General features: G+C 35.6%; 1 protein-coding gene across 4 annotated transcripts in view; it reads left to right on the forward strand.

Moving 5' to 3' along the window:
* PCNX1 (pecanex 1) overlaps positions 1 to 27,868 on the forward strand; it is a 180,571-nt gene that overhangs the window by 56,414 nt on the left and 96,289 nt on the right. For 2 of the 4 annotated variants that reach the window (XM_024118370.2, XM_024118371.2), the window contains exons 3-6: positions 1,295 to 1,400; positions 5,296 to 5,341; positions 6,714 to 6,803; positions 13,672 to 15,378. In XM_024118370.2, the coding sequence (XP_023974138.1) occupies positions 1,295 to 1,400; positions 5,296 to 5,341; positions 6,714 to 6,803; positions 13,672 to 15,378 (1,949 nt within the window). Of the gene's footprint in view, positions 1 to 1,294; positions 1,401 to 5,295; positions 5,342 to 6,713; positions 6,804 to 13,671; positions 15,379 to 24,928; positions 25,062 to 27,868 lie in introns of all 4 variants that reach the window. The other 2 variants (XM_024118367.1, XM_028496107.2) reach the window with 2 other exon arrangements.

Here is a 27,868-nt window from a genome sequence, read left to right on the forward strand (position 1 = left end):
CACACACACACACACACACACACACACACACACACACACACACACACACACACACACACACACACACGATCCCGTATGCCGAGTGGCTCCCCCACTAAAAAGAAAATTTCTTGAACTGAATAAAAATGAAAATACAACATATCGACTTAAAAAAATTTTTTTTATTTGTCTCTAAGTTTTTTGAAATTTGGTGTGATCTTTTTTCCTTATTTTAGGATCCCATTATCCTTAAGTTCTATATGTGGACTTCCTTAGTTCTTTGAACCTAGTACTTTTCTCTTTTGTCTTTCTAATGCCTGTTTTTACTACATAGCATCATTTCACTTTTTAAACTTGTGCCTTCTAACTCTATACATGCAAGTCTAAAATCCCAGCTCTGTGAAACAAGTTAGTATCCTAGTTAAATTCTGTTAACTTAAGAAATATAGATACAGATAGCTTGACCAGGATAATTGCTCTCATGAATGTTCGTCATTGTATCATGCAGCTCAATCAGACTGTGCTCTTGGAGAGATCAGGGAGTGTAAGATCTGATTACTTGGGACTTCCCTGGTGGTGCAGTGGCTAAGAATCCGCCTGCCATTGCAGGGGACACAGGTTCATGCCCTGGTCCAGGAAGACCCCACATGCCGCGGAGCAACTAAGCCCGTGCACCACAACTACTGAGCCTGCGCTCTAGAGCCCGCGAGCCACAACTACTGAGCTTATGTGCCACAACTACTGAATCCCGCGTGCCTAGAGCCCATGCTCTGTAACAAGAGAAGCCACCGCAATGAGAAGCCTGCCTGCCACAACCAAGAGTAGCCCCCATTCACCGTAACTAGAGAAAGCCCATGCGCAGTGATGAAGACCCAATGCAGCCAAAAATAAATAAATTAAAAAAATTAAAAATAAATAAATTTTAAAAAAAGATCTGATTACTTTCTGACCAATTTCTCTTTGCTGTTAGGAAACAAAAGGCAAATAATTTCTTTGCTAGAGTGGTTTTATGGCACATATCATAAAATATGTGCTATATTTAGTATGGTACAATTGTAATCTAGGCCAGTTTCTAATATTGGATTGGATATAGACAGTTTGGGAGAGAGTTTTAAATGTTTGGGAGTAGTGACATGGTTATAAAATAGTTCAAATTTATCAGACTTATAGAAGAAGAATGATTTTTTTTCAATTTGCTATATTAAATATCTGAGCCTGTTAGTTTTACAGAAAAAAGGATAATAACTTAAAACAAAAAGAAAACCATTGGTGTCAGAATAATGACAGTTATTCTTTTCTCATTTTTTCCCCACAGTGATCCTGGTGGGGGCATTGAAATGTCTGAGTTCATTCGAGAGGCCACACCCCCAGTTGGTTGCAGTTCAAGAAATTCTTATGCTGGCCTTGATCCAAGCAACCAGGTAGGAACCTGTGCTGTTCTATTTTGCTTTTTTCCCTCCTCCTGATGGTGGTCTCAGGTGTTCTCTTGTCTGTAACAGTCAGTCAGTGTTTGGGTTTATCTTGCTGATTAATAATATTTTGATTGTTTACTGATTATCTTTTATTACTATTATTTTAAACAGAATTTTCACATTAATTAAGTACTTTGTTGCTGAGCACATACCACATGCTAATTGCCCAGGGGTAGTTTTGATCGAGACAGTTGTGGTGAGTGCCCTTAGGAACTTTAGCTCCTAGTGTGTGCTTATTTACCTTCATGGTGTCTGTCTGTATTGGAGACATATAGGTTATCCCTTGTGCTTTTCTCAGTCTCTTTTTATAGAATGAAATGGCTTAGTTTTTAAATATGGCTGCACATTTTATATTCTTAATTAAACTTGGCCTTTCTTCTTACTGACAAATATTAGCAACATCAGATTACCCTGGGGAATAAGTCTACACTTCTGGAACAAATTTTGAAGAGCCACACCTTTTTTCTTTCTTTTCTTTTTTCTTTTTCTTTTTTCTTTCTTTTTTTTTTTTTTTTTTTTTTTTGTTAGTACAGACAAAAGGACACAGCGATGGCCAGCCACCTTTGGTAACTCTACCCTTGGCATCATGTCCATTAGAACTTGCCCTACTTGTTTTAGGGAGGGAGTCCCATCTTGAATGTAATTATTGCATGTCTGCACCTAAATGCACAGCACATCTAATTTGGTTTTCCTTAAAATATTAACTCTTGAATAAAAAAGGGCAAATATCAGAAGCTATTGTGCTACTTAGATTTTGGTGGTTTAGTTTTATACCAAAAGGAATTATTGACATAATTATTGTTATCCTTTAGGGAAGCTGAAGTGGGGAAGTAAAGTTGGGCTTTTTGTATATTGGTAGAGATATTACCAATATAGACATACCATGTTTCTTGCACATGTTTTATTATATAGGTCTTATTACACATTATCATAGTTGTATATAAATGTCTTCTGTACTAGGTAGTGAACTCCTTGAACACAGTAGCTCTATCATAGTCATTGTGATCATTCTTTCCTTCCTGCCACTGCTACCCTCTCCTTTCCATCTTCTACTCTCCATTCCCACCCCCGCCCCCTCCCTCTCTTCCCTTTTATCACTTATCTTCCTTAAAATATTTTAGTGCCTGATGGTATTTAAGGCATTTTGTTTGTCCCGGATGTGGAGTGGGTCTTACCCTCAAAGAGTTTGCCATTTCCTAGTAGATGTCTGTAAGGAACTGAAGTTATAAATATATGTTACCAAGTAAGTGTAAGTACAAGATACAAAGTAATAGTTTCCATAGGAATGGTACAGAAAAGGGGCTGTAGATTTCAGAGGAGAAAGTAATTGTTTCCAGCTAGAGGGGCAAGGCTTCATGGAGAAGGTGGCCTTGCCTGATTGCTGTTTAGTTGGAAGTAATTTTTCTTCTCTGACATCCATAATCCTTCCTGGACTTTCCTTTGGCACTTATCAAAGAGAAGAAACACTGGACCATCTTAGTTTGTGCAAACCTATTAAGTAAAACTTTACATGTATGAAGATGTCATTTTTTTCTTAATTTTTTCCTTTTCTGAATGTGTTTATTTTTAGAAAGTTAGCAAATAACAAGAAGAAAATAAAAATCATCTGTAATGTCATAATCAAAAAAACTTTTTAAACAAAGAGGGATTTTAGTGTGCTGTTCTTTGGAACTTGATTCTCTTTACTGACTGTATCACGAATGTTAATATTATTAAGTGTTTTTCTGCAGTGACATTTTGGGGACTGTATTGCATTCTTATATTTGTATGCACTGTGGTTTATATTTTCAATCCCTTATTGTTTCATGTGTGAACAGTCACAACTCCATTATATTTGGGGGGGATAACTTTTAAATAATACAGAAAAGCATGAAGAATAAAACAAACCACCCATTGTATCTGTTAAGATTGCTTTTGTCACCAAATAATAGAACTCAACTAATTAGGTGACTTAAAGAAATAGTTTTATGTTTGTCACCTAAGTTTGGAGCTGGTTTAATAGCATTTTTTCAGCAGCTCAATAATATTAGGGCTCTGGGTTGGAATTTCCCTAGTTCTTTTGGCTTTTCCTTAGAGTTGCAGGATGAGCACAGCAGCTTCAATTATGATCCTGTTGAAAAGTTAAGAAGCAGGTGACAGTGTGGAGCAGAGTTGTCCTTGCTCATCATCTTCTCAGACATGAAAAGGTCTTTCCTCAAAGCCCTCCAGAAGGCTCTCCCATACATTCATTGAGCAGAACTAGAGCACACACCTAGATCAGAGTCTGGGCCCTCTTCTCATAAGTCAGAAGATAATATGCCCAACATTTGAACAAAATGGGAAGCTTGTTAAGGAAGGAAGAAGAGAACACTTTGAGGTTGTGAGCAAATGACTACCGTACACATATTCAAAAAACATTTTTTTTTAAGTTTAAATTCTTAGAAGGGTGGCATGAAATGGTGTTTTTTGTTTGCTTACTTGTTTTAAACTTCAGTCTAGGAAGTTACATGTTTATTATTCTAGTAGAAAAATAACATATGTTAGTTTTATAACTTGTTTAGCAGGTGTGATAAGAGTGAAACTCTTGGCAGTAAAATGCTTTTTGGCCTTTTTCTTTCTGTCTAGTTTCAGTGCCTTTTATGGCTAATTGAAAGCAGAAATTAGGAAAAATCAGGAGAATCAAACTTAATAAACAGTTCAAAAAATATTGCAAAGCTCATGTTTTTTATTGGCTACATAAGAATTTATTAGTAGTTTAAACCTGTATGTGTATGTTTATTTTTACTTACTTTTTCACTGACATATAACTTTTATACAGTGTAGTATACACTTATGAAGTGTACGGCTCAGTGGATTTTTACATATGTGTACACCTGTTTAATTGCCATCCAGACCAAGAAAGTCCCTCATGCCCCTTCAAAGTCAATATTAACCTATATTTTGACCAAATTTCTCACTGTATACTTCTGTTCAGTTGAATCAATGAAAGAAAAGATTTGGCAAAATATGAGTATTATATGAATGTTCTTGATTTTAGTATAAGGTGTTAAATTTGCTTGACTATTTTCTTCTTGAATCCCTTGAAAACAGGTTATAAAAAGAGTTACTCAGACTTGTTGATTTAGTAACTGTCATGTTATATTTGGTTTCCTTAATGTGTTCATGGAATTTGTGGTATTTGTTTCTATGATTTTTTATGGTAGTATAATAATTGATGGTTATGAAATTTTAGGGACGTCTTATACCATCTTGAATATAAGCCCTAAAAGCTCCGCAGCTTTTAGTGTTCTGTTTATAGTTTGTGCTAAAAATTCCTTTTTCTTAGATGCCTTAGTTTTTTTTTATTCTTTAAAAATATGTTATGGCAGCCTACAAAGAAGTACTTACTTTCTGTCTGAAACTCAGGAAAGAACATATTGATTTACTAACAATTTGAAAGTAAGATTTAGGTTGTTCTTTGTTAGTATGTTATGTCCTCCAAACTTTCCCTTTACATGCCGTGATAAGTCTAAATTTATTTCAGGTAGACGTAACACCTAGTTTTGCTTTTGTTTATAACTTGAACATGTCATGATGCAATATAAAAATGACAATGACCGTTTGGCACGGATTGTTCGAGGTTGGAGGCTCTTGCCCTGGGGGCTCCATCAGTCCTGAGTACGCAGAGGGATTCAGTGTCTCAGCAAATCTGTACTAGATGCGCAGCATGTGCCACAGCAGACAGGGAGTGCGTCTCTGATATATCATGGCCTTTTGGTGAAAGTGACTGATAACATGTTTTGATAATATAATTTCATTTGATAATCTTGCTAGTCTGTGCTGATGGTGTAGCTAGCATTTCGTTTACTTCATGTCATGTTTTCAGATTGGATCTGGTTCCTCTCGTCTTGGAACAGCAACAACTATTAAAGGTAGGTGTGATCTAACTTGAAAGTTACCTCTGACTTTGCATTTCTTTTTCGTTTGTAGTAAAGATAACTGTATCATATATTTACATGTAATGAAAAATCATTCTTGAAATTATTTGGTGGGTAAAATTATGTATCTTTCTTTATGGCAAACTTTTTAAAAAATTTATTTATTTAATGTATTTACTTTTGGCTGCATTGGCTCTTCATTGCTATGAGCGGGCTTTCTCTAGTTGTGGCGAGTGGGGGCTACTCTGACGCGGTGCGCGGGCTTCTCATTGTGGTGGCTTCTTGTTGCAGAGCACGGGCTCTAGGCGTGTGGGCTTCAGTAGTTGTGGCTCATGGGCTCTAGAACGCAGGCTCAGTAGTTGTGGCACACAGGTTTAGTTGCTCCGCGGTTAATGTATTTACTTTTGGCTGCATTGGCTCTTCATTGCTATGAGCGGGCTTTCTCTAGTTGTGGCGAGTGGGGGCTACTCTGACGCGGTGCGCGGGCTTCTCATTGTGGTGGCTTCTTGTTGCAGAGCACGGGCTCTAGGCGTGTGGGCTTCAGTAGTTGTGGCTCATGGGCTCTAGAACGCAGGCTCAGTAGTTGTGGCACACAGGTTTAGTTGCTCCGCGGCATGTGGGATCTTCCCGGACCAGGGCTCGAACCTGTGTCCCCTGCAATGGCAAGCAGATTCTTAACCACTGCATCACCAGGGAAGCCCAAAATTATGTATCTTATATTAAAGATTAATTGATTTAAATTGTGGTCTTTCATCCTCCAAATTTCATAAAAGTATTTGACCATTTGCGTTACATTGTATGAAATATAAATTTTGACCTTTAAGAAACTTCTCTGCCTTGAGGCAAAATACTTTCATGGGTTTTGATGAGGTTCATAGAAAACTAATTTAATGTGAAACCTTTAAATTGGGCACGAATAAGACACTAAAAAAAGTTTTTTTCCTGTACATCTTATATATCCCTTTTATTCAATACATCTATTTCAGATAAATTCATCATTATTTTTGCCCTATAATTTTATAACTCTCTAATTTTCCCTGGGAGGGAATTTTATGTTGTTTCAACTTGTTATTACATGATTTGCATTTCCTTTTTAAAACTTCTTTTGAAAGAAATAGTTGTATTAGCTAATATTATGAGGCTTTCCTTATTTGGTTTGTAGCACTATGAGAATAATTATGTGATCTGACAGTCCATGATACTTCCTGTTAGTTTAATGTGTCTCCCATCACTGTAACCCTTGATACAAAAACTGCTTTAGTTAATAAATATCTACTGTACTCCCTCATGTCCTTCCTTGTTATGCCACACTGTATGGCCTTTACTTTTCATATAATGTCTTCATGGGTCTCTCTTCACTTTGTAGGAGATACAGACACCGCTAAGACTTCTGATGATATCAGTTTAAGTCTGGGCCAGAGCTCTAGTCTTTGTAAGGAAGGAAGTGAAGAACAAGGTAAGAACATTTTACTTTATGATGCCCTTATGTATTATGGTGACCAGGGTGATTTTGTGGAATGTGCTGCTCATATTTTGGCAGAAGTTTATAATAATTTAATATGGTATTTTTTAGAAACATTAAAATAAAATGATTTGCTAGCATAACAGTAACACAGTGTTATAAGTACTTACAGCTTTCTGGAATTCAGCTATACATGTTCTGCCAAGTAAACAGGGAAGCTTTATGAGCATATGCCCCAGAATGAATGTGAGATGGGAGATAAGAATCTGCTATTCCTTTAATTGGTCAGAGCATCTTGCTTAGCTTAGTGATAACCTAGTATGTAAAACTGCTTTTCCATTCAGTATGACGTCTAAATGCCAGCTGCTGCATATGTTGCCCAACTGCAGAAACGACAATGTGTTTTCACAGATAAATAATTTGCTGTTGGACTTACTGAGAAACTGTCTGCTTCCAGCTTGGTGCCTTCCTGTAGCAGATTTTTAATTTTTAATAGAAATTTTGGTTTTAAGTGATATTTTTTTCCTCATTATTCAACTCCATTATAAATGAGTATTTTGGAATTTATAGAGTTCCTTTTTTTTTTTTTTTTTTTTTTTTTTAAGAACTGCTACATTTTCAAGTTTGGTTTTTAATTTTCAAACATGAAAGGATGGATACGTCATACCCATTTCAAGTGGACATTATCCCAGGTTATATAATCAGTGAGCCAAAATTGGATTAGAAACCTGTCTCCCTGTTTCCAGCCTGTTGTTTTTATTAGCTTATGGCTGATGTTTGGTAGGCAGGCAAGGTGATAAATTTCCTGTACTGAATTATGAAACTTATTTATAAAGTTACAAATAGATCACTGAATTGTGACATTTTCCCATTAATTTAGTGTTTTACCCAGGTTTAATTCTTGCAAGTATATTTTGTTCCTGGTACTTAGCATTCTAGGTTTATCACTGTAGCTGCTTTTTTGGAATTACAGTACCTCGTCACTGTTTGCTTCTGTGGACCACCCCTCACAACCTACCCCTCTCCCCTTAAAAATACTTTTAAACATACTATATGGTATGGAAGCTATTTTCTTATAAAAGGGAAAGGCGAATTAATTTCTTTGAGAATTACAGTATTCCTTTCTGTAATATGTAATCATTAGTGTCTCAGAAACTGGATAGTGGTCTTAGAGGGGCTAGTGCCACTACCATTACGGGTCATAGGTCTCTTTATTTTCCTCTGGAAAGTACCTTGTGCAAGCAGGTTGGGAATTATATTCCTATAAATCTACCCTGGCAGATACATATTGACATAGATAATGCTGTTTGACAGTAACTGAGTGCATACCGTTGCCCTGTAGGGGGTCAGCACACTTCCTCTGTAAAGCTTTGTTGGCCACGTGGTCTCTCCTGCAGCCACTCAGCTCTGCCATTGTAGAGTGAAAGAGGCTGTAAACAACATATAAATGGGTGGGAATGTCTGTGTTACACTAAAACTTTACTTACAAACAGGCAGAGGGCCTTTTTGGCTCTACAGGCCTTAGTTTATCAAACCCTGGTTTAGGTCTTTTTCTAAGCACTTTATATGCATTCACCCAGTTAATCTTCACAAGCATTAGAAGTTAATACAGTTATTATTTTCACTTTACAGATGAGCGTATCATAGCTTAGAGCCAAGTTATAAGAAACTCGCCCAAAGTCACCCATCTGCAAAGTGGCAGTTCTGTAGTTCAAATCGAGTTCTAAATCCTGCTTTTAATCACTATGCTATACTACTTTTACATAGTTTTATAACTTGCTTTTATCATGTAACATTTTCACACGTATTTCACATTTAACAATTATTATTGAGTACTCATGTATGCCTGGTACCAGTCTAAGTACTAGAAATAATGGGTGAACAGACAAAAATTTCTACCCTTGTGGCTTCCATACTACTAGTACGGAAACATACTATTATAAATCAAATATAAGTGTAGTAATAGAGACAGAGGATAGGGTGTGCTGGGGCCTCTGGCCATCGTAAGTTTAAATACAACGGTTGAGGGAAAACCTCGCTAAGCACAAAGACTTGAAGGAGGTGAAGGAGCGAGCTGTTGGGATATTTGGGAGGAAGGAGGCCTCCGTGCAGAGGTAGCAGCACAGGCAAAAGTCCTAAAGCAGGAACATGCCTGTCAGGTTTGAGAAATAGTGGGGCTGTTACAGAGTAAGTGAGAGGCCAGATTACAGTCTTGTAAGCCATTTTAAAGATTTTGCTTTTAATTTCCAGTGAGATGATGAACTGCTATATAGGGTTTTGAGCAGAGAAGTGTCATCATCTGTGTTACATTTTAACAGTTGTTCTGGCTCCTGTGTTGAGAATATATTAAAAGGGGCAAAGGCTGTTGCAGGGAGCTCAGTTATCAGATTATTGCAGGAATTAGGGCACAGATCAGCATAGTGAGAAGTGGTCTGACTGTGTGTGGCAGATGTTAATGAGAGATATGTGGATGGATTTGGAAATACCGTGTGAGAGAAATAGTAGTCATAGATGACTCTAAGATTTTGGGGTTAAATAATGGGGAGGATGGAGCCTCCATTAACTGAAAGGGGGAAGACTGAGAAGGAGCAGGTTTAGGAGTGGGGAGAGCATGGTGGAGGGCAAGAGAGGGAGTTCAGTTTGGTTATATCAAGTATGAGTTGCTGTTAGACTTCCAAGCAGCAGTAATTGGTAGACAATTTAGATAGGTCTGGATTTTGGGTAAGAAATCTGGGTTGAGGTTTTAAATTTAGGAGTTTTCAGTGTACAAATATCAAAAATAAAAATTCAGTTATGTCAAATGTGGGGTTGGGTTAACCTGAAATTCATGAACTAACAGGGAAAGCCTCTACGGTTAGCTGGCCTGGAGTTGAGGCAGCCTGGCTCCCTGAGCCAAATCCCTGTAGATCTTGGCTATGGTTAGGCACCACCTAGTGGCTGTCGTTCATTCTGGCTTAAATATCAGCGGGGGCTCTTCTGGCTCTCTGGCTGGTTTGGATTTACAGGACAGTGACCTTTAATTAGTTGTTAGTTAGCAGTTAGTTGACTAGTTGGCCCTCATTTTATCAACATGATTCAGGATGATTGGGAGAAAACTGAGGTTGCGGGGATGTGTCCTCTACATTTTCTAAGAAGGGGTTATCTACAGTTTCCCTCCCCAGCCTCACTCATGTCTTCCCTACCCAAGATCAGAACTCTAGTCCATCCCTGTACAGTACCGGGGCTGGGTAGAAGATGGAGGAACTAGTTACACGTATTTCTGAACTTCAGTTCAGGGCCAGAAAATTGGATGAGACCTACAAAAGAGAAAGTATAGATAGAAGAATGAAGAGTTCCAGCTGTTGAGCTCTGAGCCACTGCAGTCTAATAAATCCAGGAGACTGAATTGGAACAACTGGTGAGGTAGAGGTGTGTATCCCCACATTTCAAGGAGAGTACAGTGATCAGCTTTGTCAAATGTTGCTGATAGGCCAAGTTATATGAGACTGAGGCTTGACCATTGGACTTAGTGTAGAGGTTGTTGGTGACCTTGATAAGCTTCTTAATGGGGTGGGACTAGAATACGTGGCAGAGGACATGAATTGAAAACAGTGAATATAGACTACTTTTTGGTGACTTTTTGTAAAGGAGATCAGAGGTACAAGGTAATAGCTTGAAGGGGAAGTGAGGACAAAGGAGGAGATTTGGATTTTGTAAGAATGTAAGAGAAATAATGGCTTGTTTTTTATAGTTGATGGGGATGATCTAGAAGAGAGGAGGAAGATATGATTTTTGTTTGTAAAAGTAGTATGTTAATTCTGGAAAATACAGTTAAGTATGAAGAAGAAGATAATTTACACTTCTGCCATTGAGATAACTGTCGTTAATATTTTTTCGTATGTCACTTTTTTCCTTATTTTTTATTGTGATATAGTTTACATACCATAAAATTCACCCTGTTAAGTATACAATTCAGTGGTTTTTAGTATATTCACAGATTTGGGTACCCATGACCACTATCCAACTCCAGAACATTTTCATCACACCCAAAAGAAACCCATAACCATTATACTCCCCATTTCCTCCTTCAGCCAGCCCCTGGCCACCACTAATCTACTTTCTGTTGCTATGCATTTGCCTATTTTGGACATTTCATATAAATTGAATTATGTAATATGCGGCTTTTTGTGTCTGGCTTCTTTCACTTTGCATGCTATAGCATGTGTCAGGACTTTATTCCTTTTTATGGCTAAATATGGTATATTACTTTTAACATTCCTACAAACATATGTACATATACCTTTAGTATTCTCTTTAACTCTTACAGACTGGAGTTACGTATATATTTTTAATTAATTAATTTATTTTTGGCTGCGTTGGGTCTTCGTTGCTGCACGCGGGCTTTCTCTAGTTGCAGCGGGTGGGGGCTAGTCTTCGTTGCTGGGCGCGGGCTTCTCATTGCGGTGGCTTCTCTTGTTGCAGAGCACGGGCTCTAGGCACACGGGCTTCAGCAGTTGTGGCTCACGGGCTCTAGAGCACAGGCTCAGTAGTTGTGGCACACGGGCTTAGTTGCTCCGCAGCATGTGGTATCTTCCCAGACCAGGGCTCGAACCCGTGTCCCTTGCATTGGCAGGCAGATTCTTAACCACTTAGGCACCAGGGGAGCCCCCATATTTTTTATATAGTGCCATCTTTTTCACTGTAAGTATTTTCTCATATTACATAATCTTTGAAAACATTTGTAGTGCCTGCGTGGTGTTATTACTAGACAATTGTAATTTATTCAACCTCATTTTATTGGATATTTTTATAGTTCTGTGTTTTAAGGAGTTTTATAACAACCTGAGACAAACAGCCTTTTTCTAAAACCTTATTTGCATATCTGATTTTTATCCTTTAGTAAAAATTTCTAGAAATAGTTAGTGATCAAAGGGTAAGTATATTTTTGAAGGCTTTTGGCAACGTCGCTAAATTGCTTTGCAGAAGGTTGGTTGCACTAGTTTGCACCACCATGAGCAGTATGTGAGATGCTTTTCTTATCCTGAACACTACTGGTAGCTATCACTGGAAAAAAGTTTAATTAGATGAAAAATAGTATATCTCTGGGTTAATTTGAGCCTGTCTTTGACGGTATTGCTACCAGTAAGAAAAATGTCTAAAACCACCTAAAGTTCTTCCTGACAAAGTCAAACTTATTATGGTATATTTATTTAGCAACACTGAAAAAAACACATGTATTAAAGCAAGTTTGGCTGCATCTCTTAAAATGAAAAACTTAAATTTCTGCTTTATTAATGTCTTGGAAAGGAGTTGGTTTTGATCATTAGTATTTTTTAAAAAGTCTTTTATTGTATTTTAGAATTAGTGATTTTCAACTACTTAGTTAAGTTTTTGTTTTATGAAATTCATATCCTTGAAATGTGACTATTACACCATCCCATAATTGCTTATTAGGGATATAGAGAGTTTTTAGAAAAAACATTATAAATTAATACTACAGAAAAGTAAATACAGTACTAATTTTTAAATTTGGGTTTTTAGAGAATATAAGAACCCAAGTACAGTGGCACAGATTTGGACAAATGAAAAGAACATCAGTTTCACTTACCTTGAAGACTTTAAAATATAAGATAAAGCCTAATGTGTCATTTATAAATCACAATTTATATGGTACATTCTAGAGGGTACCTCTAAGTTTTTAATTACTTAGATCTAATCTACATTTAGATTTTTTTAAAGTACATAAATATTTCTTGTAGTTCATTTTTATTTTATATTAATCTTAAGGGAAAATGTATGCTTTTATTATTTAAGGTAACTCTACTGGGAAGAGTCTAACTTATTATAGAATCTGTTATTGTATTTTTCCTATCTAGTTATGACAAATAAGACAATAATATTTCATTTTATTGAACTAACAGCAGATTCAACCATCCTTATCTGTCAAAAGGTATATAAAAAATCAGCTATTGTGCAGTTTGGTTGTCAAGCTATATATTTCAAGATAAATTACTATGTAGGTAGGTGGGTAGATGGCTTTATTTATATTTATATCTATATTTATATATATAGTATATATGAAAACTCAAGTTACTAATCACTGCCCTAAATGGAGAATTAAAGGAATAGTCTTACAGATAGAGGAGGGGATATGTATTTTTTTTCATGAAGCATTTTGTAATTGTTGCATCCGTGGTGAAAGATAAAATGTAGTATTTTGCCCTGTAATTATTGTTTTAATTTTTTTCAACCACTGTGAACAGTAACATATCTTATATCATTATATCATATCTTGTCTGTGCATTGGTCAGCCTTTTGATTTTTTTGTTTGTTTCTGATTACTCTAGGTTTTTGTGGATTTGTAAAGCAATTATATTAGTTTTTTTAAAGATTTTTAATTTTGCAAAGTAAGATAATCATAGCTACCATACATTGTGCTAAGCAACGTTATGTTATTAACTCAGTTATTCCGTGGTACTAAGTGAGATTGATATCACATTTTACAGATGAGGAAACAGAGGCTTAGAAAGGTAACCCAAGGTTACCCAGTTAGTAAGTTAGGGACACAACTCGCACAGAAATCCAGGTTCATTTTAAGTATAATCCTTTGTTGCTTCTTATTTTATTGTTAATAATCTATAGAACTTTTTCTGAAGCCAGTTGAAGATTTGGAAATTGAGTTCATTCCGTTAGTAGAATGCTTTCTTTGTACAGCTGTGAAATAAAACCAGCCCTTTGGAATGGCTGGTCAACTGTTACTCAGTAAGCTACTTGAGAAATTGTTTATACTTTTATGGTACACTGTGAATTCTTTCCATTGTTAAACAGTAGAAAAACAGATCGTAGATGTGTGTTAACATTTCCAAATATATGTTTGAAACAGATTTGGCAACTGATCGGAAGCTCTTCCGTTTGGTCTCCAATGATTCCTTCATCTCCATTCAGCCGTCCTTATCCTCATGTGGACAGGACTTACCAAGAGACTTCAGTGACAAAGTGAGCCTGCCAAGTCACAGCCACCACCACCACATTGAGCAGTCTCTGTCCAGTGCCTGTGACACAGAAGTAGCATCCCTTGTCCCTTTACATTCACACTCTTACAGGAAAGATCACCGGCCGCGAGGTGTACCACGGACTTCTAGCTCTGCTGTGGCTTTTCCAGACACTTCACTGAATGACTTCCCTCTGTATCAGCAAAGACGTGGGTTAGATCCTGTTAGTGAGTTAGAATCTTCCAAGCCTCATTCTGGATCCAAAGAATCCTTGGTGGAAAATTCTTGTTTATCTGGGGAATTTCAGCTTGTCGGTGAGCTGAAAAACAGTAATTCTCAGCCACCTACCAAAAGTGGGAAGAGCAAACCCTTGAAAGCAGACAAAAGCATGGACAGCTTGCGGAGTCTGAGCACGCGCAGTAGTGGCTCAACAGAGAGCTACTGCAGTGGTACGGACCGGGACACTCACAGCACCGTCAGCAGCTATAGAAGCGAGCAGACCAGCTCCACTCACATAGAGAGCGTCTTGTCAGAGCGCGAGGAGTCTCCCCAAGTGGGAGAGAACGGTGGGCAGAAGAAAGAGTGCTGCGCTGAGCCAGAGGACACGAGTAGCTGTGCCAGTGACAAAAGGACTAGCAGTGAGAAAACTGCCTTGGAAGTGAGTACGAATAGTGGGGTTCAAGAAGCCAAGGATTCTAATAGCTCTGATAATATGCACAATCAGAAAGGTCTCAGCACCTCTGCATCTGAAGAAGCCAATAAAAACCCCCATGCAAATGAATTTACTTCACAGGGGGACACACCACTTGGGAAAACTGCTGAAAACAAAGAGGAGGAGAGTGATAAGTCAGCTGTTTCAGTGGATTCAAAAGTTGGTAAAGATGTTGGTGGAAAGCAAAAGGAAGGGGATGTACGACCTAAATCCTCTAGCTTAATCCACCGGACAGCCTCTGCTCATAAGTCAGGCAGGAGACGGACAGGAAAAAAACGGGCCAGCAGTTTTGATTCAAGTCGGCATAGGGACTATGTGTCCTTTCGAGGTATTTCTGCTACCAAGCCACATAGTGCTATATTCTGTCACGATGAGGACTCCAGTGACCAAAGTGACTTGAGCAGAGCGTCAAGCGTTCAGTCTGCTCACCAGTTCGGCAGTGACAGCTCTTCTAGCACCACTTCTCATTCATGTCAGTCTCCCGAGGGCAGATACAGCGCCCTAAAGACCAAACATGCCCCTAAGGAGAGGGGCACCGACTCTGAGCACGCACACAAAGCCCATCTGGGCCCTGAAGGAACTGGCAAAAAGCGGACAGCACGGCGGACTTCCAGCACAAATAGTGCCAAGACTCGGGCCCGAGTGTTGAGCCTGGACAGCGGCACGGTAGCGTGTTTGAATGACTCCACTAGGCTGATGGCACCCGAAAGCATAGAACCCTTAACCACTTCAAAATCAGATCTCGAGGCCAAAGAGGGAGAGGTGCTAGATGAGCTATCTTTATTGGGACGGGCTTCCCAATTAGAGACAGTCACTCGATCTAGGAATAGCTTGCCAAGCCAGGTTGCATTTCCTGAAGGCGAAGAGCAAGACGCAGTCAGTGGAGGTAAGTAAATTGCAGGAAGAGATTTACCCAGGAGTCACTGTAATTTTTGATGCTATTGATTGGAGTACCAATTTAGAGTGTATTTTGTGTTAATAGCCCCTCTTCCACTATGTTGGTAAAATAAACTTTCTTTCCATGAAGAGGGAGATGGTTATCTTAGAAAAGGTTTTGGTGTGAACACCAAGAAAATGTTTTTTCGTTGTATTATTTGAGTATGTCAGTTTGTTCTTGAGGGCATTCACCTTTTCTAAGCCATTTGCCACCTGTTAATGTTTTACCAGGAGTAACAAAAAATCGGTCCCCTTCCTCCTTTGTACAGCCATAGCAACAACAAAATGTAGAATTTTATTAGGGCGCCAAACCATTTTTAGTTCTCTCTTATACAATGTGTGCTACTGAACTTTCAGAATTAGGTCACTCAACCTGTTGTATAAGATTTGTCCAAATATTACTTTAGCTCTGACTGTGTACTTTGAAAACTTGTGGCTCTTTTTTTGTCTGTCTCTTTGGTTTTATTTCTTGCTTACTCAAGTTTTAGGCATTAAAAACATTTTTTTTTCTGTAACTTCACATTAAATTTATTAATCAGCGTTTATAGTTTATATTGACATTTATTGTCCATTAGTGGATATATGGTGCTCCCTATGATAACAGTGATGGTGTTTTGAGTAAAGTAATAGCTTATTTATTTCAGGTTTATGAGGCATTGTGCAAAATTTGACAGGTGATTTTATATTGTCAGTGTGTATTGGCCATTTTGTTTATTTCAGAGTTGTTTCTTGGCATTTCCTTCTGCCCAGAATAGTTTGCTTACTCTGGTTATTATGGAATCTCATTCTTGACTAGAATCAGAAGAATGAAGTCCTGTGTTGCTAGCTAGCACGTGGCTTTTTTATCCTCCACCTCATATCCTTTAATAAAGCTTATAGCTTTAGTTTTAAAGTTTATAGTCTGTTGGTATAGTAATGTTCAGTCTTTTATGAAAAGTTAAGCTGAGTTTTTGTTTGCACAAACATTCTGAAACAAGGAACAAGCATTTTCTCTCAAAGAATTCTAATTTCACCCACAGTGTTTTAAAAGTCCATAATGTGGTAAACATTCTTTTGGTATAGTTTCTAACAAAGATTAATTTCTAATGGGAATGTAAAAAAATAATCTTTAGTACCTAAGGAAGAAACTAGTCTGTCAGACCTAAATATTGAGAACTAATTATATCTGAAGTTATAATCTTTTGGTGACAATATAGTAATTAAATTCTCTCAAGTCTTTGATGTGGGTATCATTCTGTTTTTTATAAAAGGTCTGAAATGCTTTTAGTGATTTCTCACACAAATCATATCAGATATGTTCACAATGTGCAAGAAACCATTGGGTTTCAAATTATAGCTTAATTTTTATTAAAGTTGTCATTAAAATAAATTTTAAGAGTGAATATGCAATGATAGAAGAATATTGCTGTTCTAAATATTGTTGAAATGTAAATACTAAAATATGTGTAAGAGCTGTAGTAAATCTTATGTCTTTGTATTTAAAATGCCATTTCCTTTGCATAGGGATGTGGGGCGTTCTGTTTTTTAGGAAAAGTTATATGAAGGTCTTATTGGCTTCTCAGTGCTGATCTTTGACTAAGATGAGCCCTCATTTTTCCAGATTCCAGCTTTTCTTTTGTTTGTGTTCTTATTTTTTTTTAAAAAAACCAAATCATCGACTGTTAATAAGAAACAAATAATGAGCTAAAAATTTCCACGAACTTTAGTGGAATAAATGTAATCATCTATGGACTGCTAAAAAACATTTTTTGCCAAAGGAAGGCATTGTCGGGGCTATTTTTATTTGAGCTTCAGTGTGTTTAGAATAAAAATAAGATCAAAACTAAACTGCTTAAACATATTGGATTTATATTTAGTTGGTTTTCATGACATTTTATTAGGGTCTTGTTTGGGCTTTTTGGATAATTGGTGGTAGTGGGAGGGGATATATTTTGGTTTTCATTATTTAAAAATTATATAGACTCCCAAGTACTTTGTAAAATTTTTTAGATTGTTACTTCTTTTTGATAATTAGGAGAAATTTTTTTGGCTATCTATTCTGCTTTACGTACTCTACTCCTGAAATGTGTCAGCACAACAGAGGATACTGCTTGACCATTCACATGGCTATACATAAACCATAAGTAGATTTTATCCTAATGAATTTGGATGTGTTAATGAGCTCTCTGATGATTTCTTTTTGTCTTATCTTTAAGCTGAATGGGTGTTGGTCCTGTGGAAGGATGGAACTAAGGAAGTGTACTTTAAAGTACTAAAATAATATATTCTAAAATAGCAGGTACCTAATACAGTGACATGGAGTCTTACATCCTTGTTAGTATATGGGCTCATTGTAGTCGTGACTCTGGGAAAGCTGCTTACCTTCTTAAGCCTTGGCTTCCTCATCTTAAAATGGATATGATAGTAGTTTCTATCCCATAGGGGTTTGTTTTTTGTTTTTAATAGATCTTTGTTAGAGTATAATTGCTTCACGATACCGTGTTAGTTTCTGTGGCACAACAAAGCGAATCAGCCACATGCGTACACATGTCCCCATGTCCCCTCCCTCTTGAGCCTCCCTCCTACCCTCCCTAGCCCACCCCTCTAGGTGGTCACAAAGCACCGAGCCGATCTCTCTGTGCTGTGCTGCTGCTTCCCACTGGCTATCTGTTTTACATTAGGTCGTGTATGTATGTCGTTGCTACTCTCACTTCGCCCCAGCTTCGCCCATCCTATAGGGTTTTTATGAGGACTAAAGGAGTTAGTAGATGTAAAATGCTTACAACAGTGCCTGGCACATAGTAACAGCTTAATAGGACAGTATCCTGTCCTTAAAGTTGAAGAAAATGATTAGATATAGAAATACATTAAAGCTACTCTCATTGTGCCATTGTGAAACTCAATAATAGTAAAAATAAATAATCTGAATTCCTAATTTCTTACATAATACCAAAAAGAAAAATATTTTTATTAACATCTAATCTAGTAATATGGATTTTAATCTTACCTTGGCATCAATATGTCATATAACTTTTCTTTTGATACTCAGTCACATAGCAAATGATTGTTTTCATAGAACGTCTCACCATTGATCTAGTACTTTGGTTAAAATTGGATTTCATCAATAATATTCTGTGATTGCTTAGGCAGGAAAATTTTATATTCAGGCTAAGACATTTTCTATTGATGATCTCTTTTTGCATTTAATTTTTCTTTTATAATTATAAAGCGTATCTTTAATAACTTATGACTAGTATTTTAGGAATAAAAAGTACAGACAAGTTATATATGATAGAAAATTATCCTGTTTTCTTTTGGGTAACTTAAACTTATATATTGCCTGATTCAACAGACTATAAAGAGCAACCAGAATAGGAAGGTTTATATTCATTCTGTTATTCTTTGTATTTTTTTCTGAATTTCTCAACCTCTGTTTTTCTGTTTGAGAAAATTATTTTAAAAATGTAATGCTTGGGTCACTATTTTATAAGCATGAAATAGGATCCTATTATAATATTTTTGTGTTGGGAACCAAAGATAGTCTTTTTTTAAGGGAATATCACTTTATTTAAAGAAAAGCCAAATCTTCTTGATAAACAGTTTATGAGGGTTTGTACCATACATGTAAATTTGATCCCAAATATATAATTGAAAAAAAAAAGACAAAGACCACTGAACAGACAAGAATATGTGGATTAAAGCTGTTTTATTTTACTGAATAGAGGGACTCTAAATTCTAAGAAACTTAATTTTCTGATTTCCCAGTCAACATAGTAAGTGAGAAGAAGAAAATTAGTAGAAAGGGAGGGGTGCTTGTAGAGGCTAAAAATAATGGCAGCAGAAGAAATGCACTGCTAATTCTACAGAAGCTGGAATAACCATACACACCAGTGCCCAAAACGGAACGGTAGGGAGTCATTAAATGCAGGGCAAACTATCTTAATTTGTTCAGGGACATCATAGTATCATTATAGTATCATAACTTAATGCTCTATTACAGTATAACACACTAATAAATGTATGTGACTAAGGAAAGAGTGTATTATATTTAGTCTATACTGAGAAGAAAGCTTAGACATATAAAACCACATAGAAGAATGCTCATTTGATGTAGTAAACAGGTTTGTATGCTTCAGTTACTTGAAAAAATTATCTTCTCTTAAAGCAGTGTCAAGAAAAGAGGTATTTTATTGATGAGGCAAATAAGGGTTTGTGTATCAAATTCCCAAAAGCAGCCCATTCTTTCTAGCAGCAGTAAAGTTCTGTATAAGGAATCAAACAGTTACATCTTAATACCACCTCTAATTACTAACTGGATAGTCTGGCAAGCCATTAAACCTGTGTCTCAATTTCCTCAATTGTGAAACAGTAATAATAACTGTTTAAGCATGTCTCACAGTTAATGATCAGACTCTAACAAGCTTCCATGTGTCAAGTGCTTTTTAGATTTATTATGAAAACTAAGACACTGATGCCATTTGTAAGGAAGTTTTCCTTTTCAAATATGTCACTTCAAATATATATTCTTCACTAATGATCCCTTATTATGTGAATCTCCTGAAAATATATTCAAAATTGTTTCTGAGTACAGTTTTCCAGGAGAGAGGGTCTATCAGACCATTCACAAAGGATTCAAAAAGATTAGGAACCACCTATGAAAGTAAGTAATCCTTAAACTATATATCTTTTAGGAACCGTTCCTAAATGACTTCAGAGTATCATTTAACTTTGTCTACCCAACTGTATTTGTTTGACTGCCTGGGATTATGGAGAGTATCAATAAAGATATGCAAATTCTCTAACTCAAGATACAGCTAATAATTTTGTTGTTGTTTGCTACTGTTTGTTGGTTTATGTGTCAAAAAAGAGAGTAGACCTTTAAAATGTTTTCATAGATGGAAATTATTTTAATTCAGAATGAATGCTTAGAAATTGTGCAGCAGATTCTTGTTATTTGGCCTCCCAGAAAATGATGCTTATAAGCATTTGTTTCTATATTAGAACAAAATCTTTGCATGCTGATGTTAGCATCATTCTTGACTGACATGGAAAGTAAGAAAGGGAAAAGATGTTAAGATAAAACGGATTTCATGCCTAGACTAAAATATTTCCTTTAAAATTTTTTTTGCAAAATAATTTGAATGTTCATTTCTTCATATAGTAACTTAATTCTTAAGTAAAATAATTTTTACCTTGAGGAATATTTCAGTGTATTTCAGAATGTTTATATATATTTTTAAATTTTCTGAAATGTGTATATATTTGTTTCATATTTTCATCTTTTTTCCTTAAAGTGTTTGCTTAAACAGCTTGCTTCTGTGGTACCAAAACACACAGTTTTATTTTCGTGATCTTCCCAAATTTACTCCTTTTTTCCTACAATAGACACTCTCCTCTGAAAATAACACCTTTCTTGAGCAGTGTCTTCTGTCTAAATTTTTATCAATCCACTTACTAGCCATTGAGCTATAACAAGAGGCCAGCCATAGCAGCATGTAACAACTAGAAAGCATCTTATTACATATGAATCCTTTCACTAAGCAGTCAGCTGTATGATTCGCATCATTTTTAAGTGGGATCTTTTTCTATATGTATTTTTGCTCATAACTTTCCAATTTTTGAGATACAATATGAACAACCCTCACCTCCTGCCTCACCATATTGTGCTCTTTTGTGCCATCCCAGTCATCCTGAAAGTATATTAGTGCCTTTAATGCTTTCCCTGTTTCTTAACAGACTAAAACAAACTGGAAGTCTATTGTTTTAATACCCCCATATTAAAAAAAAATAGTGCATTAAAATAATTCACTATAGAATGTGTAGAATTTTCCTTAACTCGTTGAGATAAATGGGAAGTAACTCCTTAGGCGGGAGGTGTGTATTTTGTTTTCTCTGTGGTCTTCAGGAATAGATCAGACCACAGCTGTCTAAAATATCTTCGGATATCTGTGCCTTGTGCATGAGAATGTTTAAACTTAATTGAATGATTGTATCGCTACTCCAGAAATAGAGGTAAATTATCTGAACTTATGATCGTAATTCAGTCTCTTGAAGTTTTTTTAACACAAAGAAATTATTAGAAAGTCAAGACTCTTATAATTTTTAAAAAAATGTTAAAAAACTCACATTTGTCTAAATATATGTCCTTGAAAGTGCTTTATATCTGTCTTGCCATTCATGGTTTTTGAATCACTTGAATGTTTGTGATTTTTTTCTCCTTTACCTACACATGCATAAAATTTAGTTGTAACTAGAGTGCTGAAGTTTTACTGTTTGTATTTTATACTCTTATTATTATACTAGTTAATTTTATTCTTTGCCAGGGGATACTGAGTTTTAAGCAGTATCAACTTCAAAACCAGGTTTTAAAGTGTTTTCTTTCTCCTCCCTGGTTCCCTAGTTAAAAGATTTTGTTGTTGTTGTTTTCTTTCTTATAAAGTTAAAGGATTCCAAAAGAGTTTTTTGTAGTTGGATTGTGGAAGTGAATTTTCATCAAGTAAGGCTATAACTTATGTGACTGAGCATGCTTACAGCAAATTATTTTTAAGCTTTAGACACTTTTTCCCCCTCAGCTCTAATAGAACTGGAACCCCACTGGAACCTGTTCCAAATGGAAATGTTCTATATAAGTAGCACCTTCCCAGGGCGGGGGCATGGTTTAATCTTATTTGTATGACCATAAATAATAGCACAGTGTTTTCAGCCGAATGTGTGATCCTAGCTACTGTTAAAGGAGTGACTCTAGTAAACATTGAATATTCTTTTATCATTGGTTATTTATACCCTGAATATTACAGAGGATAACATGGGCAGTAATCATAACTCCATTTTAATACGTTGTTCTGTGGACGTCTAAACTTTTGATATGTTTCTAAAACTATTTTATTAAGAAAATAGTGTTAATAGTTATTTTGCAGTTAACAAAATGTAAGTGGTATGTTACTAGCAAAAAAAAAGAAAAGTGCCTTCTGGAGAAGCCAAAGAATATTTTGACTACAAATGGACACTGTAGTTTTGTTTTTTTGTCCCAATACTATGGAATAACTAGCTTTTATTTTAAATTAACCCCATTAAGTCCTCAGTAGAAGGAAGATAGTAAAGAAAGCTGTTTCCTATGTCCCTTCTTCCTCTTCTCAGTATTCAGTGATCATCTATCACTTTTTTCCAAATCCTTCTGAATAATTTTAGTACATTTTATGGATTAAATTATTCTCTATAAATTCTATCTGGGTAAATTTACTCTGTTATTTTGGTTGAAACAACATATCTAAAACTAGAAAGAATGTTTGAAAGTTTCTTAAGAGAAGTGAATTGACCTGTAAATTGAGCAATAGTTTATTACAACAAAAGAATAGAAATCTTCAATATAATTTCAAAAATAAGTCTTGAATTGCGGTTTAAAATAGTGACTTAAAATGTCATAACCCAAATTAATCTTACTGACGTCTGAGAACCATTAACAGGTACACGAGTCACTCATCTAATTTCTCATTTCTTCTTTCAAGTGGCTTGTTTGCTTTGTTTTATCCTTCATCCAATGACTGCCATGCCAATATTATATTTTCTTCTTAGTGACAGTGCTGGTTACTGCTTCCTTTGTTGAGGTCTTGGTTGTCAGGAATAGGCAAGGCACACAATATGCTCTGTAGGTTACAGTGACAAACAGGCATCCTTGACTCTCTAAATCAGCACCATACGATACAGCTTTCTGTGGTGATGGAAGTGTCTGTATCTGGCCACATGCAGCTGTTGAGCGCTTGAAATGTGGGTCATGAATCTGGTAAACTGAACTTTTAATTTTCATTAATTTAAGTTTAAATAGCCATATATGGCTAGTGGTTACCATGTTGGACAGCACAGTTCTAAATAATCATATTTAATCAGCATTATTTGTTCTCACAGGCCATATATAATTTTTGTATACATGAGCTTTTACATCACAAGCAACAGCCTTTTCACATTAAAGGAATTTTCATTATATCACAATAAAACTGGTGAAAGAAAAGAAAAGAAGTATTAGCTCCGGGAGTCAAGTTTGGTTTGGATTCAAAGCCCCAAAGCCTAATTCTGATTTAGTTGTCTAACTTTAGAATGTCACTGGAGTGCGTGAGCAGAAAAAGAAAGAAAGAATGTAAATTGTTGACCCGTTATTTGTGACTTACACTTTACCGGCAGAAGCTTGCCAAGCGGGTGAAATAATTCTGTGCTTGTCATCCTTTTAATAAAAGAAAACATTGCCTAAAGGTAGAGAAGTCCATGTCTTCTGGAGGTAATCCATATATTCCTAATTATAATGGATTAATTACACAAAGAACGTTCACTGGGGCAGCCTGGGGAAGAGATAAAAGTGTAAACATTTAAAAGAATACTTTATTAAAATCAACATTTAAATTGATGGAAATGGCTGTTGCTAAGTAGAATAATGATGAGAATTAGTAACGCCTTCAAAATGTCAAGAACGCTTGTCAGAGAACTGAGGTCCAAATACAACATTGTTGATTTTGTAATCCATTTCATACTTGCTAAAAAGAAAGTTTCATTTGTTGTAAAATAAAATGTCATCGGGACTAAGTTGTTTTGTCTTTATTCATATTTAATATCAAAATACCCTTTCTCAAAATCAAAATGATTCTTAAAATATTTAGATCACTATAGGAAACAATTGTTTTAGGTTCAAATGGATAAACATCATTTTGCGTTTTGTTTTAGAAACCCAAATCAGTAATGGTTTTATAAAATTTTATGTAATTCTATTAAGCCATAGTTTTGATTTTCTCATTGTTATATATTTGGTTTTAGTTTGTACTTTATTGCTTTTGGATTAAGCGATGGGTTTCTAATTTTTTTGGTGATATTTTGCCGACATTTGCTTCCTAGTGTTGAGGGGACCAGTGTGAGGGCATGGAGTTGAATAAAGTTTGATGGCAGCAAACTACTCTACAGTTAACATATACACATGCTACCTTGAATTGAGCATTTAAAAAGCTAGTTGTGCAGCATAGCAGGCAGCAGTTTCATTTAATGCTGCCAAAACTGTGGCACAGCGTAGTGTGAGATAAACTTACTGCCTGACTCCTCGTCATCACAAGTACTATCATTGTTGCTTTTACTGTCTTCATGAAAGGAAGAAATTAATGCCCCTTTACCATTGGTTGTAACTGACACATACATAAGGCTGACTTAAAGGACTAGTAGAGGAATATGGGACTAAATAAACAAGACTTTTAGAAAAAGATTTAAAACAACAGACATCTTAAAATAGAAAATTGAGGTTGAAGAGAAGACGGTGAGGCCAGATAATAGATCAGAAACATTATTTTTAAAGAAACAGTTATCTTTAATAAAAAGGAATGTGTGTAGTCCCTGACTTCCCACCCTCAAAGTAAAGGGAACTTGACTAGCTGAGCCAAAAGGTTTTCATAGGTTCACGGTTAATCTGTCGTATCTGGGGAGGACAGGCTCAGCTGCTGTTTACACCCCTGACCTAGGCTCCTGTTTGACCTAAGTCTGTCTTGATGCAGCAGCACAGGCCAGCGAGGAGGCAGTGTCATTTCGCCGTGAACGCAGCACATTTAGGCGCCAGGCAGTACGGCGCCGGCACAATGCAGGGAGTAACCCTACCCCTCCTACATTGCTCATCGGATCACCCCTAAGGTATGGTATTTTAAAATTCCACCAAGCTTAGCGTGCATGTAACAGACCTCTAACTTGTTCTGTCAGTCTCAAGAAAGCATTTATTAAATAGCTCTGTTTTTCTTTTTCTTCCAGTTTCTCTCCTATACCGTTACCCTTCTTTAGGCTTTCTCTGCATGTGACTGTGAGCTTATTGCATTATGCATGTCTTATATTGCATTATTTAAACAAAATGATCAGATTGGTTTAGCCAATTTTAAATCACAAAAATTATTTTAGGGCAGTTATAAAAATGTAAGTAGAGGCCTTAAGTCAGCTTTTCATTTTTTTTCCTACTCCAAATTAGTAATATTAATGCAGTATCTTTCCCGAACACCTTGAACAGTGTTCAGTATGAACAAATACGGACTGAGTGGTGAGCTTGTTGACGTCAGCACTGATAAACCAGTTTGATTATTTTATTTCACTAAAATATGATATATTTTATTTTGCATTGCTTGAAAATTAATCACCAGGACCTAGTAAATGACACGGAACTAGAATATTTAATTTTTGGTAACTTATGGTCAGTTGGAGATATATATATACAGATATATATATATTTGTATGTACATTTATGGTGAATTTCTCAACCTCTATAGTATGCTGAACAAACAAAAATTATTTTTCCAATATTCCTAATTAGGAAAGCATCTATTTATAATCTTGGGAGTAATTTTTTATTGAAATTCTTAAGCTTTTTTGTTCTCAATTAGGTCAAATCTAATGAGCCTATGGCTTGAATTAGAAATATAAAAAAACTTATTCAAAAGACTTATGCTTTATTTAAAGAATACAAATATGGACGAAAATATATGTGCTTGCTTAAGCAGTGCGTATGTTATTATACTGTATGCTTTTATTAATCTCTTGTGTCCAAAAGCATCATTACCCAAATTATTTTACACATTTTGAAATTCAAAAGGAAGAAAATTTGGTGAAATAACTGCTGTTGAATGCATGGTAGGTTTGAAGAGATAAATCCCTTCCCTTGTTAAAATCTTGTTCATGAAAGTAGCAAAATCCTTATATCTTTAAATTACTGCTTTATTTTATATTCCCCTTTGGATTTAAGACTTGATTGTTTTTCTGAGTTTTACATTACAATCAGGAACTTCATCTTTCATAGATCATGTTCCTAATTAATCCTGCAGTAATACATAATTTATAATGCAGTGTGGATTAGTTAAACCAATATTTAAAATATAAAAAGGGGAAAGCAACCATTGAAAAGAAACGTCTGGTCTAGAAATCTTTTCTGAGTGCCTTTACTTTTTGTGAGCCCTCCTCTTCTATTTCCTTTGCTCCCTGATGTAACTTTTTTTTGCTGATGGATTTGGGGTGTAGTCCCAACCTGCAGAAAGTGTTCACCATTTCATTTTACTTTTCCTATTTTGTGTTTTCTAACCTCTTCTTTTTTCCCCTTGAATAATACTTGCCATAGACATATTCTTTGCTTACCTTCTCACTCCATGTTGATATTTCTTAATCTTTTTTAACATTCTCTTTTAAGTCTTTAAAAATCCTTTCATTCTTTGGATCTCACTCACTAAACAAATGTAGACAAATTTGGTTTTTTTCTCTGCCTGGTGGAATATTAAAGAACTGTTCTAACTCCAGCCAACCACATAGGATTTCTCCATGTTTTTCTAAGGTTTTAAATACATCGCCATTCAAATGAGGATATGCTGTGAGCCCTTTATTTGTAAAGGGCTCACATTAGGATTTTTGGAAAGTAGTCTTCCAGTAATCAGTCAGCATGTAGATTTTGTTAAGGTTGCATGATATTTCCAGTACAAAGATTGCATGTATCTTAAAGAGGCTGACTTCATTATGAATGAAATAAGATAAAATTTAGCTGTGAGGAATTAGGAGAAACACCAATTGAATAAAACCATCTTTTTTAATTGCAATAATATTCAGGTAAAGTAATAGTGGTATTCTCAATGTGAGTTACATAATAATAATCTCATCTTTAAATAAATATAAGATAGCATGGTTATCCTTGAAAAACTTGTCAGAAAGAAATGGAATAGGTATGATAATATTTTAATTATAATTACTCTATAAATATCAGTAAAATCTATTAACTTATTTTAAAGTTTAATGAATAGTGTAAGTAATCGACAGTCTAAAAAGCAACTTGGTAAAGTATATGTCTCCAAAGATTGGGGGTGAATCATCAATTTCCTCACAAAGAGAATTTGAATGTATTTTTTATGCTTGTTAGAATATCCTATTTCAGAATTACTTTTTAAAGTTTTTTTGTTCATTAAGTTAACCTTGTAGGCCCTTATTAATTCTTCCCAGTTACTAGAGATAAAAACAAAAATGAATATTTAAAAATTCTATAATACTAATATTAAGAGTTAGTTCTATATTTATCAGCCTAAATGTGATATCTTTTAGAACTCTAGTTAATGGACTGGAATGAAAATAAATCATCAGTGCATTTGGGGGAAGGGAAAGAAGCTTTACTGTATTCTTAGATTTATTTTTTTAAATATAAGATTGAAAGACTTGTAATCAAATAAGGTCATAGTAATAACTGAGTCCATAATTGGAAATTCATATCATTTTGTGGTACTCAGGAAGGAATCCACCAAGTATTTGTTGCTTTTGTACTGTGTTCAGGATACTCTTTTGAGTGTTCTCTGGAATCTGGAGATTCATAGCAATAATGTGATCATACTCTTAGAGTTTATTGTTTATTTGGGGAGATACATACAAAGATAACTAACAGTGTCAGAATGTGTCAAATATTAAGTAAGTGGTACAGAGGAAGGAAA

The sequence above is a fragment of the Physeter macrocephalus genome, chromosome 11 (genome assembly GCF_002837175.3).
Source record: "Physeter macrocephalus isolate SW-GA chromosome 11, ASM283717v5, whole genome shotgun sequence".
Classification (NCBI taxonomy): domain Eukaryota; kingdom Metazoa; phylum Chordata; class Mammalia; order Artiodactyla; family Physeteridae; genus Physeter; species Physeter macrocephalus.